This window comes from Lichenostomus cassidix, chromosome 4A, assembly GCF_008360975.1.
Source record: "Lichenostomus cassidix isolate B80296 chromosome 4A, HeHo_3.0, whole genome shotgun sequence".
Classification (NCBI taxonomy): Eukaryota; Metazoa; Chordata; class Aves; order Passeriformes; family Meliphagidae; genus Lichenostomus; species Lichenostomus cassidix.
In genome coordinates, this window is record NC_139485.1 from 2,978,319 (window position 1) to 2,991,895 (window position 13,577).

The 13,577-nt window shown below is 48.0% G+C and overlaps 1 protein-coding gene across 2 annotated transcripts in view; it reads left to right on the top strand.

Moving 5' to 3' along the window:
• Positions 1-13,577, top strand: part of TRPC5 (transient receptor potential cation channel subfamily C member 5) — a 93,296-nt gene that overhangs the window by 71,646 nt on the left and 8,073 nt on the right. For both annotated transcript variants that reach the window (XM_085060078.1, XM_085060077.1), the window contains exons 8-10: positions 11,234-11,440; positions 11,611-11,652; positions 13,269-13,358. In XM_085060078.1, the coding sequence (XP_084916204.1) occupies positions 11,234-11,440; positions 11,611-11,652; positions 13,269-13,358 (339 nt within the window). The remainder of the gene's footprint in view (positions 1-11,233; positions 11,441-11,610; positions 11,653-13,268; positions 13,359-13,577) is intronic.

Here is a 13,577-nt window from a genome sequence, read left to right on the forward strand (position 1 = left end):
TCTTGTGAAGTATGGGGAAATGTTCATTTCACCAGCCCCATTTCAGAACTGTTAATTTGAATTTCTTGGAAATTAAGCTGTCAGTGGTTTCTAACTCTGTCATACAGCAGGAAATGAAATTATGCTCTTGTTCTGTTGCCAATACAATCTGGGATTAATATTTCTTGAAGCTTTTTGTGGTGCAGCAGAACAAGGAGGTTCTGGAAAGAGGGTGAAATGGCTCTTCCTTGGTGTGGCAGCTGAGCGAAATACCCTTCTTTGCTCCCCAGTTTTGTGCCCCTCAGAGCCTCCTGCTGACCAGCACAGAAATCTGGTGAGTGGCCGCGTGCAGAACCTGTGTTTGAGGTGCAGGTGACACACTCCAACCTTTTCTTCATTCTACAGCACAGCTGTAATTACCCAGATCTCAATTACAGTGCTCCTGAAACTCATCTGTGGCATCAGCAGTAATTAATTGAAATGGGAAATTCTCCTGCACTTTGTCAGTGCCGTCAGTGACACTTGGACAGGCAGGCAGGACAAGGGGAATGGCCTTGAGCTAGAGGAGGGGGATTTAGATTAAACATAAGGAAGCAATTCCTCCCTGTGAGGGTGGGCAGGCCCTGGCACAGCTGCCCAGAGAAGCTGTGGCTGCCCCTGGATCCCTGGAAGTGTCCAAGGCCAGGCTGGACAGGGCTTGGAGCAGCCTGGGACAGTGGAAGGTGTCCCTGCCATGGCAGGGGGGTTGATCTGGATGATCTCTAAGGTCCCTTCCAATCCCAACCTTTGCATGATTCTCTGATTTCTGTTCCATTTCCCCACAGAGTGCAATCCATGTGAAGAAATGCTGAAGCCCCACTGTCTGTTCCCTCCTGAGGAGCTGTGCCCACCTTTTGAGCAGTGGGATTGATTGATTCCCAAGGCTGTGCTCTCTCTGGCCCTTGTGCCTGGATGTGGGGAGGTCTCCCAGCAGATTTTTCTTGGAAAGTGAAGGGAAATAGGTTGCAGCAGTGCTGTGTTGGGGATACTACCACAGAGCCAGAGGCCTGTGTGTGAAATGAGCCCTGGAGCCTCACTCCAGACTGGCAGGCAGCTTAATTGCTTTTTGTTAGCGAGCTAAAGGATTCATTTGAAGGTGTAGAACTGTTTGTCTTTTTGCTGGCTTTGGCCTAATTACATGTAACCCATGGACTTGAATCAAGTTGTTAATATTCATCTGGGGTTTGCAGAGCCTCTAAACAGAGGCACTCGATGTGCTCCAGCCTCACATGCTGCATGTTCTTTGTCAGACCAGACAAATTCTCCATCCTAGGATCCAATCCTGGGAGTGCTGACAGCGGAATCAGGGGGTTCATCCTTTCTGTTGCTTTTAATCCTTGAAACCACGGGTGTTTGTGTGTCCCTGGGTACCACCTTGGCCAAACCATGCCAGGCCTTATTCAGGGCAGAAATGTTTCCCTTAAATAAAAAAAAGATGAGCTTGCCATCTGTAGATGAGCCTTGGCTGATTTAAAATATTCCAGGGAATATGCTGGCATTTATTTCTAGAATTCTCAGGGCTGGGCTCTGGGGTTTTTTGGGGTAGTTAACACCCCAGTGCCCTGCCTGACAGGTCAATAACTCTCTGCCCATTACGTGCAAGCAGCACAGCGAGGTTTGCTCTTGCTACATGATAGAAGTTGAAGTATCCAGATGGAACCACAGAGGTTGCAGCCCCCTGCATTATCCCATCTTTTATTTAGGCCTGACAAGCTCAATTAGCATTATCTTGTGCTTCTGCATCGAGGGGACTCTTGTTAGAAAGGCAGAAGAAAAGAGGAAAACTGAAAGATAAAGGAAGGATATTATTGAGGCAAAAGCAGTGAAAAACTAAGAGGGATTTTTCTGGGAAAAGCCTTCCCCTGGTACTGAACAATGGAAACAGCTATATTACTAAGAATTCTCTGAAATATGACTTTTTAGATGCCAGTGTTTCACAGCTTTCTTTTTGAACACACTGCAGTCCAGCAAATACGTTGATGCTGCTCATATAGGTGAAAGAGGATACACACAACCCCTTCTAATAAAATGGGGATATGTTTAATAACCTGGATGCTTTAGCTCCTTTTCTGATTCTGTTTGCTGCTCCTGTCCCCCACAGCTACTCAGCTATAACCCCAGCTATTTTGGGGGAGAAAACAATGAGTCAGTGCTCTCTGCACAGCCCTAGGTTCACTTACAGACCTGAGCAATCTCATACATTTATAATCTGTCCCTTCCCTTTGGCTCAAGGATGTATTTAAACGGTCAGGACACAGGATTTTTTAATTTTCGAGCAATTACTCAATTTTTGGCAGCTCAGCTCAGGCACTGCATTCAGTGACTGTGCAGCAGGCTGCCTTGCAGAGGTGTTGGGCACCTGCTGCTCCCTGCGGTGCTTTGACCTTTACAGGCTCAGTAAAACACATAATCCAGCTCCACTCCTCCGCTGAGGAAATGCAGTTTATGACCAGTCATAAAAGAGCAAAACCCCGAAGCCTTTGGTGCCTGAATAGCTGCACAGTCATGCTCCTGTGGGGAGCAGTGAGTGGGACACGAAGAGCAGCAGCCTTGCTCCCAGCTGACTCTGACTCTGAGATTAGGGAATTCTGAGGAGATCAGGGAATTCTGAGGAGCTGTGAGGTGGTGAAGCCTGGCACCTCCAAACCCTGCTGCAAACCCCAGAGGCTGTTCCAGCCCAGTCTCACGGTGTTCTGCCCCAGTCCTCACCAGGACTCTGTGACTCACACCTTGGCTTTCAGGCTCTCCCCATGACTTCCAGCACACGTGGTGGAGTGTCATGGTTTGTCTCTCCCCTTTGAAATACATCTGCAGCAACTCAGCTTGAGAAGGCAAGGGCAAACCAAGGGCTTTGCTCATGGAAAGTGGTGAATTCTGCAGTGCTCCTTCCTTCCAGGGCACGTCTGTGCCACAGAATCATCCTGGCTGTGTCCAGCAGAGTCCCCCTGAGCCAAGATTCCCATCCACCAGCAGTAGGTGGTGGTAGATGTTCTGGGCTGACATGATTGGGCACCCTAAAGCCAGAAGAGAGAGCTGAGTTTTATTCCTCAGCTTTAGGGATGGTTACACAGAGAGGAACAGGCTTTCTTCAGCCCATCAGTATCTGCAAGTTAATGCACTTATGATACCTTTAGCAATGATAAATTTATAGACTCTTAGGATGGCTTGGGTTGGAAGGGACCTTTGAAGATCAAATCCCAGGCTGACTGGCTATGCAGGAAAAAAATCAAAGACGGTATTCTGGAAATAGGGCAAGTGGAAATGAGGCTAAGTTTGTTTATTTTAGCGTCGGTGCTAACAGAGTCATCAGCGCTGAAGCACTTTGGGTTAGCCATGCCTGCTCCACCCACCAGCTCCCCAGGGACGTGTGAGTTGCTTGATTTTGACCTGGCTGGAGGTAGTTAACGTTATCAGCACAGATGCCCCTTATCTGTCTGACCTTCAGCATGAAAGAGGCTCTTAGCAGGCAGTGATGGAGGAGAGAGAATGGATGGCAGGAAGAACAAAGCCTTGGTGATATCTTCCTCATTGTTTCTTCCTGCTGAGGCTTTTTAGAGAGCTGTTTCTCTGCATGACCTTCCTACTGCTCCGATTTATTTGACTATTAAAATAAAAACTGAACTTAACTGGAATATGACTACAGAAACAAAAAGGTGTCAGTTCCCATAATTTAACAGCACTAAAACCAGCACAATCCCCAGTTCTCTGTGTTTTCTCCAATATAATATTCCCTGGCCTTCTCATTAGCTATCGTTGTTTCCATCCAAGATGCTGGTGGGAGATGAAAAGTATTTGAGAGATATATATGTGTGTATAACCTAAATACATTGTGGAATGCAGAGCATTGCAAGCTATAATAAAAATTTTAATTATGAATAACTTCTGCACATGGAAGTTATAAATAGCAGAGATGCTAAAGCATGCATTTCCCAAGTACAAACAAACTGCTTCCCTGGGGCTGGGAGAAGCAGCCAAGGTTCTGGGAAGGGATGGCCACAGCTCATCCAGCAGATCTGCTGTGCTGTCACCCAGGAGGGAATGTCTCTGTTCTCTGCCCGACCTGCTGTGTTCAGAAGCCACTTGTGGTTTTCTTTTCCATTGCAACCAACCCCATTTCCATAATTTCTGAGCCTCTTTGCTCCAAAGGTGGAGTCCTTTATCCATCTCATAACAAAATGCAGTTGCTGTGCTTTGTCTCGTTGGCACTGGACTGACCATTCCCAAGTGGCCCTCGGACACTGCAAATTCCAGGAGACATTTCCAAACTTCCTCTATTACAGGGTGTTCTTTCAGGAGCTCTGCCTGTGGGATCTTGCCCCAGCTTTCAAGTTTTTGAGGCTCACAGTCCCAATGATGGCTTATCTGCCATGTAAATCTTTAGATTTAAGCTTTTTCCTCCCTTGTGCTCTGTCTGCTTTCCTCACCTGAGAGCCTTGCTGCCTTCTGGCAGACAAGGCTAGCTCTTGCCTGAGGTCAGTCACCTGCACCCTGCTCTGAGAATTCCCTTTCCCTGGATCCCAGTGCTAGTATTTATTTATGAGCATTTCTTCAGCACCTTCATGAGCATCCTTTAGTGTGCTACAGTCCAAAACCTCCTGCATCCCTCTTGGAGCTGCATCCTGGGCAGCTGCTCTCCCTTTCCCCCACCTGCCTTCCCTGCTGATGCAGGGCCTGCTCCAGAGGTGTTTTTCCCTCATTTTCCTCTGCCCTGGGCTGGCTGTCCCCACAGCATTGTCACAGCTCCTCGGAACCACTGCTGCTGCCCAGCACTTTGCCTTGCCCAGTGCAGCCTGTGCTCATCAGTTCTTTCATCTCTTCTCTGGCTGTCTCATCCCCTAACTGTTCTAATTGCTTTTTCTAATGCTAGATTGCCCTCCTTTAGTAATTTTTCTTGTGTTATTTTTGAGATTGATCCTATTAAGTTCTTACCCCTCAGTATGTCATCCCCAGCTTTGAAAGCAAAGTCGTTTGTTGCCAGCTGCAGCTGAATTACCTATGCATTAATTGCCTTTGTAGCTTCCTGATTTTCTCACAGACTTTTTCTTTCTGTGACATCTTTTCCTTTGAAAAATGTTAAGCACCATTTACGTCAAATAGCCTGCTTGGATTTTTGCTGCTCGCTTCTCTGAGCTTGTCACCAACCCCCCAAGCTCTGCTGATGTTATTTCCAGTTTGCCCAACACATATTACAAAATTAACAGCTTTGAAACAGGCGCAAGAGTTGCCTGTGTCGAGTTCTGTAAAGATTAACTTTCTCCTGACCCTCTTTTCTGCAGTGCCTTCTGTTCAGGACACACAAGGGCATCTCTCTTGTGCTAGCCTGCTTGAAAAACAGCACTGATGTGTTTTCTGTGCTGTTTCCTGCTCTGGGTTTAGCGAAGAGCAACAGAGAGGCACGTGGAGAGAGAAATATATTAAATAGAGTCTAATGACTTCTCCTACGCTTTGCAGCACTGCTAATTACGCAGCAAAAAAAGCACCTTTGAAGTTCCCTTGCCTCTCAGGCAGCCAGCTTCCCTTACTCAGTAGCCTGCAAGGGAAATGTTCCAACTCCCCCTTCCTTCCTGGAGGAAAGCACAGCTTGGGCACATCCCGATCCTGCGGGGCTGCTGGTGGCTCTTCCCGGGGCAGGACAGCAGCAGGGAGCAGTGCTGCTGCAGAAATCACTCCAGCTCCTGCCAGCACTGCTGGCACAACTAGAAAGCTCCCCAGCCCTCCTTCGGAGGCACTCAGCCACAGCCAGACAGCCTGGTCCCCAGGGCATTGTCACAGCCATCTCTATCAGCATCTGACAGGCAGCAGCCTGGTTTCCAGCTTAGCCCACTGCCTGTTGTGTAATAAAACACAAGAAAGGCACTCGCAGCCCTTGCTGTGCCAGCCAGAGTGATGCTGGAGATCTTGAGACAGACGTGATTCTTTCCAGGGGGGTGTGGGGAGGGTTTGCATCCAGGAGCAAACTTCCCACAGAAAGGGGCAGAAGCCCTTGGGCATCTCTGTATGGCACTGAGGAGCTGGAGAGACTGATTATCCTGGGACTGTTTGGCAGTGGGAAAGTGGGGGGATCTCAGCATGCCTGGCTGCTGGGCATTATCATCACCTCAGCATGAGGTGTTACAGAATCACGGAGTGGTTTGGGTCGGAATGGACCTTAAACATCTTCTCATGCCACCCCCTGCCATGGCAGGGACACCTTCTACCATCCCAGGCTGCTCCAAGCCCTGTCCAAACCTGCTATTGGACATTTCCAGGGGCAGCCACAGCTTCTCTGGGCAGCTGTGCCAGGGCCTGCCCACCCTCCCAGGGAAGGACTTTGTCCTGATATCTGACCCTGCTGGTGTCAGCTGAGGGTCTGAACCACAGCTCTGCACCAGCAAACCTCAGTGTGCCACAGCTGAGCTCAGGGACACCTGCAGCATCCATGGGATGGCCTGAATCCATCTCAGCCTGCCAGCCCCGAGCCAGCCAAAACTCAGGGCTATCCCAGGGCTTCCAGGGATGCTAAGAACTTTAGAGCCAGGAGATGAGACTCTCACACCTTGCTTTGGACAGGCTTCCCACAGGATGTGCTTCAGCTCCTGTGGGCTAGGACAAAAGTCATGGTGATTTCCTTCACCAGCTTCCCAGGCAGGAGGGAGCTGGAATGCTGAACTCCTGGAGAGATTGAAGAACCTGGCTGTGGCAGTGGTACCATGCAGAAAGCTGACAGTGTCTTCCCCTGCTGGCTCTGTGCTGGCTGGGTCAGGACTCACTGCTGCTACTTGGCAAAGTCAGACCCAACATGGATGGCCCAACAAGGAGAGGGTGATGGAAATCTTTATAGAAAACAGCTCAGAAACTGTAAACAACACATTTTCTACACAGAGATGAAGACAGAGATTAATGCCTGAATTATCCCGGATAATTAGTGTAGCAGGTAATCATTTAAAATCTGGCACATCTGTGAATACATCACTTTGACTGAATTAGAAAATATTTGCAACTGCTACAGTGAAATGGCTTCAGCCATCCTACAGGGAAATCTTTGTGGGAGATTAATTCTCACTTCAAATGGCAAAGATTTGCAAGAGGATTATGTGGCCAGGATGACACATTCACATTGTGATAGGAAGTGAGACAGGTTTTTTTTCCTTTCTCACAGCAAAGCTGAGTGCTGGTTTCTTTGAGTTCATGTATTCTTTGAGCTTGAGGGCTCGGCCCTCTTAAGTAGAGTGTTTGATAGCTGAAATGCTGAACAGTGCTTGAAAGAAAATGGTGACAAGAACAAGGGCGAGAGAGACAGAAGCTCTCAAAGAGAGGACAGTGAAACCCCAACTTTGATTAAAATTCCTAAAGCAGCAAGGTCACGCTGGCAGAGCTGGTGAGTGTGGGTTTCTAGCTCATTATAAATGTTACCAAAGAGTTGTCAGATATCTAAGAACACTGCAGGAGACAGCACAGGTCTGGGAGGATCCTGCACTCACTGCTCACACTCAGGCAGCTCCCAAAATGTGTCTCTTGCCCAGGGGCCAGCAGTCACAGGGGAGACACCCCAAACCTGGAGCACATCTCTGGGGCCACATTCACAGCCAGTGCAAGGACTCCTGGCCTGGTTGTAACTCACAGCTGCTCCAGGTTTGAACTGGACACACAACAGATGCTGAAATGTGGGGTTTTTTGGTACTCAGCACAGGGAGGAGAGTTCTGGAAGCTGGAGCTTTGTGTGTGGATTTTACTGCTTACAGCACTAAGGAGAGCTCTAACCAAGAAAATGGTGCTTTCCTGGCACACAAAGACATTGTCAGTAAAACTGAAGTGTCTCTTTGCTATATATTTCCAACACAAAACTGCTGCCAGGAGCTCTCATCTGATTTGCTCAGGTTCGCAAAACATCAAGGTGAATAATTGAGACAGGCTGAGTTTGTAAACCCTGGGGAATTTGCAGCAGCAGAACAGAGAAGGGAAGAAAAGATCCTTTGAGCTTTGTACGGAGGGTCTGGTCTGTCTTCTAAGAGAAGCTATGGTGCACTTGTTGGCTGAGACAGCACAAGGGGAAATACAGGTGGGGTGAAGCCAGCATCCCCCAGCCTCACCCACAGACACACTCAGACCAACAGGGATTTGTTCAGAGCAGCCTCCAAACTCTACCAAGGGAAAAATCCTGCTAAGCTTCCCAGCACTCAGCCCCTAGTAAAGCCCATGGAGTTGCAGAATCCAGAATGTTTGGGTTGGAAGGGACTGCAAAGATCACCTCATTCCACCCCCATCCATGGGCAGGGACACCTTCCACCATCCCAGGGCTCCAAGCCCTGTCCAACCTGGCCTTGGACACTTCCAGGGGTGAAGTGTCCCATCCAGCTATTTGTAAATGAAAGAACAAAAAGTTAAAAACACCCAAAAGCTTTTTGAGCCCTTTCCTTCCTTTCCCAGAAACAAATTTGCAATCCCCAAACTAGGGGTTTGCCTTGCCTTCCTCTTCAAACAGCATCCCACGCCCACTGCCAAACTGCATCTGCCCAGGCTGTGCCCTTTTATGATGTGCTGAAGGAAAATGCTGCCAGGTCACCACTTCTGACCCCAGCCCACCCCTGCCACTGTGGGGTGGAAGGGAAGGGTGGATTTATCACAGAATATCACAGGATATGCCGAGTTGCACATTCACACTTACTCCTGTGTTGACAAAGAACTTAAAAGATAGGTCTCTATCTAAGATAAGTCTTTGCACTCTGCTTGGGTTCCTGCCTTGCCCAAAGCTCCCCAGCTGCCCCAGGCAGTGTTTGTAGCTGCTGCTCGATCCCAGCAGGGCTGTGTAACTCAGCCCTGGCCTCATGCAGCCTCTTCCCTACAAAACGCTGTAGATGCTCAAACCACCAACATGCAGCTGCCACTGGGCTTTTCCTGGTAGTGAGCAGGGGAGGTTTAGGTTGGATAGCAGGAAAAATTCCTTCACCTAAGCAATCCTCAAGTCCAGAGCAGTGGTGTAGTCCCCATCCCTGGAGGTGTTTAAAAGGTGTCACTTGGGGACAGGGGTCAGTGGGGAATGGTTGGATCTGATGATCTTAGAGGGCTTTTCCATGGTGAATGATTCTGTATCCAAGTGAAGCTCAGGCCCCTCTCTGCTCACAGAGATTTGCTCTCCCCCTCCCTGGTCCCTCTGGGCTCACTAGGCCTGCAGTGCCCATCATTCCTCTGCTGAGGATGCTTTCAGCCTAAGCTGCCCAGAGCAGTACAGGCTCAGGTGGAAAGCTGGACATGAGGGAGCCTTTAGGTGTGGGCAGGGAGCAGCCAGCCCTGCTCTGGCAGAGGCTGGGGCAGCTCTGCCTGGAGCTGGGAGCAGTTGTTGGGCAGGAGCTGTCCTGTGGGCTGGCTCTGGAGCTCAGGGTCTGGGAAGGAGGAACACCACAGCACCAGCTTGTCCTGCTCTCCTCCAGCTCAGCTGAGCTGGCTGCAGGTGTAGACAAACGAGCTAAAAATGAGCAGGAGTTGTTCTTCTTTTCTTTTTTTTTTTTATGGTGGCAATTATTCCCACTGCTACAAACTGTGTTTTTTGCTACCCAGAACTTCATTTCCACCAGCACCAACTCGTGATGCTTCGCAGCAATGCTGCAGTTTGCCTGTTTATGGTGTCTGAGGGTGTGGGAGGGAAAAGGGGCACATCAGGCTTCACCTCTGAGTCTGCACAGAGCCCCTTTGGTAAAGTGGCAGGGGACAATGGAGTTCTGGCCTGATTCAGACCATCTGCAGAGATTTATGTGCTCCTGGGCCACTGAGACAGTCGTTCTAAATCGAGGGCTGCAGATAAGTTGAATACATTACCAAAATGGAGTTCAGCTGCACCTTGCTGTCAAAATGTGAGCATATTTTACCCGTGTCACGGCGCTGGAGCGTGGCCAGAGAGGCAGTGTAGTAATTTTTTGGGCATGATGTTCAGCCATATTTTATTAAACTGCCTGTCCTACACTTCACTGCCTGCCTGTGAGAGCTGCAGCCCAGCACCCCTCGCTCGATAAGCTGCTTGTTCCAACCTCGCTGAGATCTCCTTGGAAAATTCAAGTCCCGCATTGTCCTTTTCTCCCACCTTGCGCTGCTCCTGAGCCTGAATCGCCGTGGCTGTGGTTTAATCTCGTGTCAGACACTGTTCACACAAATGAACGGCTGAAATGTCACAGCCATCAGCTCAGCACTGTCTCTGCAGTGGTAACAACACACAAATCCACCGTTTCAGCTCAGGGTGCTGGTGTGAGCTGCGTTCAGCACAAATTATTTCCCTCCCTTTTCTGCCTAATGTCAGAATTTCTGCAGAACACACAAAGCAGTGGCATTTTTTCAACTTTTAAAGCAGCACAAAGGAGCACGAGATCTGTTTTGGATCCCTGCAGCATCTGTGGTTGCAGGGAGCTACCTCTGCCCTGATGTTGGAGGGAATATGCACTTTGTTTCTGGGTTGCCTCCACAGACTAAATTGCAGGGAGTGCTCCCCAAATCCAGCTATTTTGAAGTCTGCAAGGTCAGTATCTTCCATAACTCACTATTCCTTTACTGGGGACTCTGTGGACTCTGCATCTATCTGTGCAGCTAAAATGATGGTATTAACTTCCCACCTCCACTTTGTTGGGATGAGAAACACCAGGGCACAGCAAGCCATCATGGTGATAATATAAATGCAAAAAACCCCACCAGCCTAACTGTAAAATATCTCTTGGCTTCTGTAAGGATAATGCAGAGGCAAGATGTAAAATATGGCACACATAAAATGTGTCATTTCCTTATAAGAGCACAAATAATGGATGCTATAAAAAACAAATCAAAAACCACTATGGAAAACCTTTTTCCCAGGGAAGAATATGAGAATTCATTGGATTTAGACATGAGAAACAGTGGTTTGTGATAATAAAAGTGCTAGCAAAAAGCAAAATAAGAAATGTGTTTTCTTGCTTCTTGCATTGGTGAACTAATAAACACAACCTCTTAAGGACAAAGCTGGCCTCTAGCGCATGGAATTCTCCTTGCTGGATATTGCTCTCCTCCCATTCTCAGTGGTTCGTATTTTTTCACTCCAGCTACATTTCACAGCCATTTTTTTAAGCTCACCCCCAGCGAGGGAGATGTAAGGAGTGGCAGTGCTCTGCCTGCAGCTGAAGGAATCCCTCACTGCTCACACCTCACCTCCTGAGCCGTGGGCATTTGCTGCAGGACAAGCTGCCTGCAGCTCCTGATGGTCTCTTCCCTTCTCTTGCAGGACCATGCGGATATTGAGTGGAAGTTCGCACGGACGAAGCTCTGGATGAGTTACTTTGATGAAGGTGCCACCCTGCCCCCTCCTTTCAACATTGTCCCCAGCCCCAAGTCCTTCTGGTACCTTTGCAAGTGGATCCACAACCAGCTGTGCCCAGGTGATGACTCCGACAATGAGCGGAAGAGGCACGAAAACCTCAAAACATTCACAGTAAGGAGCTCGTGGGTTTGTGCTTCACTTCTGGAGGGTTTTGTGCATGTTCAGCATCATGAGGGACACGGGATCAGCAGAGGGCTGCTGGATCAGAACTTGCTCAGAGCCATCAGGAGCTCTAAAGACAGGACCAGACAGGTGACAGCCCTGTGCCTTTCTCTTTCCAGGAACGACACGCTGACAACCTGATTCAGAATCAACATTACCAGGTAAACTCTTGGGCACATAAAGTTTTTACTTGCTGTTTCTTTCTCCTCCTCATTTTCTAAGACTTCAGTTCTTGCTTGCCTCTAGAATGTACTTTGATAAGTGGAGATCTTCTAAGAGGATTTTACTTATCATGGATTAAAGCATTTCCTCACTGGAGGTGGATGGTTCAGTAAATCTGTCCTTGCCTTTCAGCCCCTCTGGAATAGTGGAAAACTTGAAAGTATCAGTGTGGCTGCTGAAGTCAAGGTCACATCCCCATTGCCATCAGGCTGTCAGGCCATCCTGATTCAAACTGTTTCTGCAATATTTTTACACTCTTGGGTTGCTCCTCTCTTGCCTTTTTTGTAAAGCACCCCTAACTCAGACTGTGGTTGGGATCTTCTTTTGTTTGGGACAGCTCAGGAAGGAGGAATGATGCCTTTGTTGCATCTTGCTAGTTTTGTTTATCCTCAACCTGCCTGTCATCAAGTACTCATTAAACACAACTTACAAAAGCATAAAACTTTATTAAAAACACCAGCTTCAGCCCTTGAATTCAGTGGGACGTATTATGCCAGCATGCTGGAAGGAAAAAAAGTCTCCCGAATGTTATGTGGTACATTAGGCTCCACTGCCAAAAGCCATTAGTAATTTGTCTTAAGTAAGACATCTCCTGCTTTTTGAGGAGCACTTTTATCTGAAGTTGGTGGTTAACATAATTAGTCACCTTTGACAGCTGACATATGGTGCCTTCTGACTTCACAGTGCAGCTCATGGTACGACATTGGGATCTCTTAAAAACCTCCCGGCAAAGCCTTGCTGCAGAGACCATCTCCAGCTTGGTGCTGCTCAGATTGTTTCTGGAGGGAGGAAATGCAGGTTTGGAGCAATCTCTTCCCTGCACAGAATGTGCACAAACAGCCTCACTCTGTTCTGACATGGACAAACCCAAACACCAGTTTGTTTCTGTAAAGCCATCAGGGAGGGACATGAGCAGAGCAAAATGGAGCTTACCCACCCTAAATCATGGAGTGTAGCAAACAGGTGACACAGAGGAGCAAGAGCTCTTGGAGAAGTCACTGAGGCTGTGATTTGGTGCTTCCAGTGCTGCCCACAGATGGTGCAGCCATCTGAAAGGAGTTCCTGCCCTTAGGGAGCACCCAGGCAGCTGCAGATGTGGTTTGAGGTGAAAGTCCATTGTCCCACGGGGTCCTGGCTGTTCTTCACATTATTTATTGCTAACATACCCTCCTTGGCTTTCAAATACTTGATAATCCACCTTCAAATGCCAAATTTACGCAGTGTGGACACACGAGATTGGTAATTGTAAAACCTTTCAGCAGCTGAGACTGAAGAATTACTTGGAGAGACGACTCCAAGAATTTTTTTCTCGACAACTTTGACATATACAAACCCCAGTAAAAATGCAGTTAACAACTGAGCACCTGTGGTGGAAGGTATATCACCCCTTCCCAAGGCCTGCTCTGTTTAAAAGGACACATTTTGTTCCTAGTGGTGAGTGATTTTTAGCCAGCAGTCAGGACAGCTGCTGTTGGCAAGAGCTCAGGGAAATGGAGCAAGAATGGGGTTTGGGCTGAGCTAGCAATTGAATCACTTGGATTGTTTCCTATTCCAGGAAGTGATAAGAAATCTTGTGAAAAGATACGTCGCGGCAATGATAAGAACTTCCAAAACCAACGAAGGTTTAACTGAAGAAAACTTCAAGGTAATTTATCATTCCTCAGTAATAATTTACTTTATTAATTCAAACAGCCACTTGCAGAGTCTGCACTAACTCGTTAAGGTGATTTGTGGGAATAGGATTATGAGTGGAGCTGGGAATATATCTGATGGGCCTGTGGGGTTTTTTGGGCAGAGTGAGTTATTACTGAGTGTCTTCTCACACAATCACCTCCCAGATTTTAACATACAATGTGCTATGCAG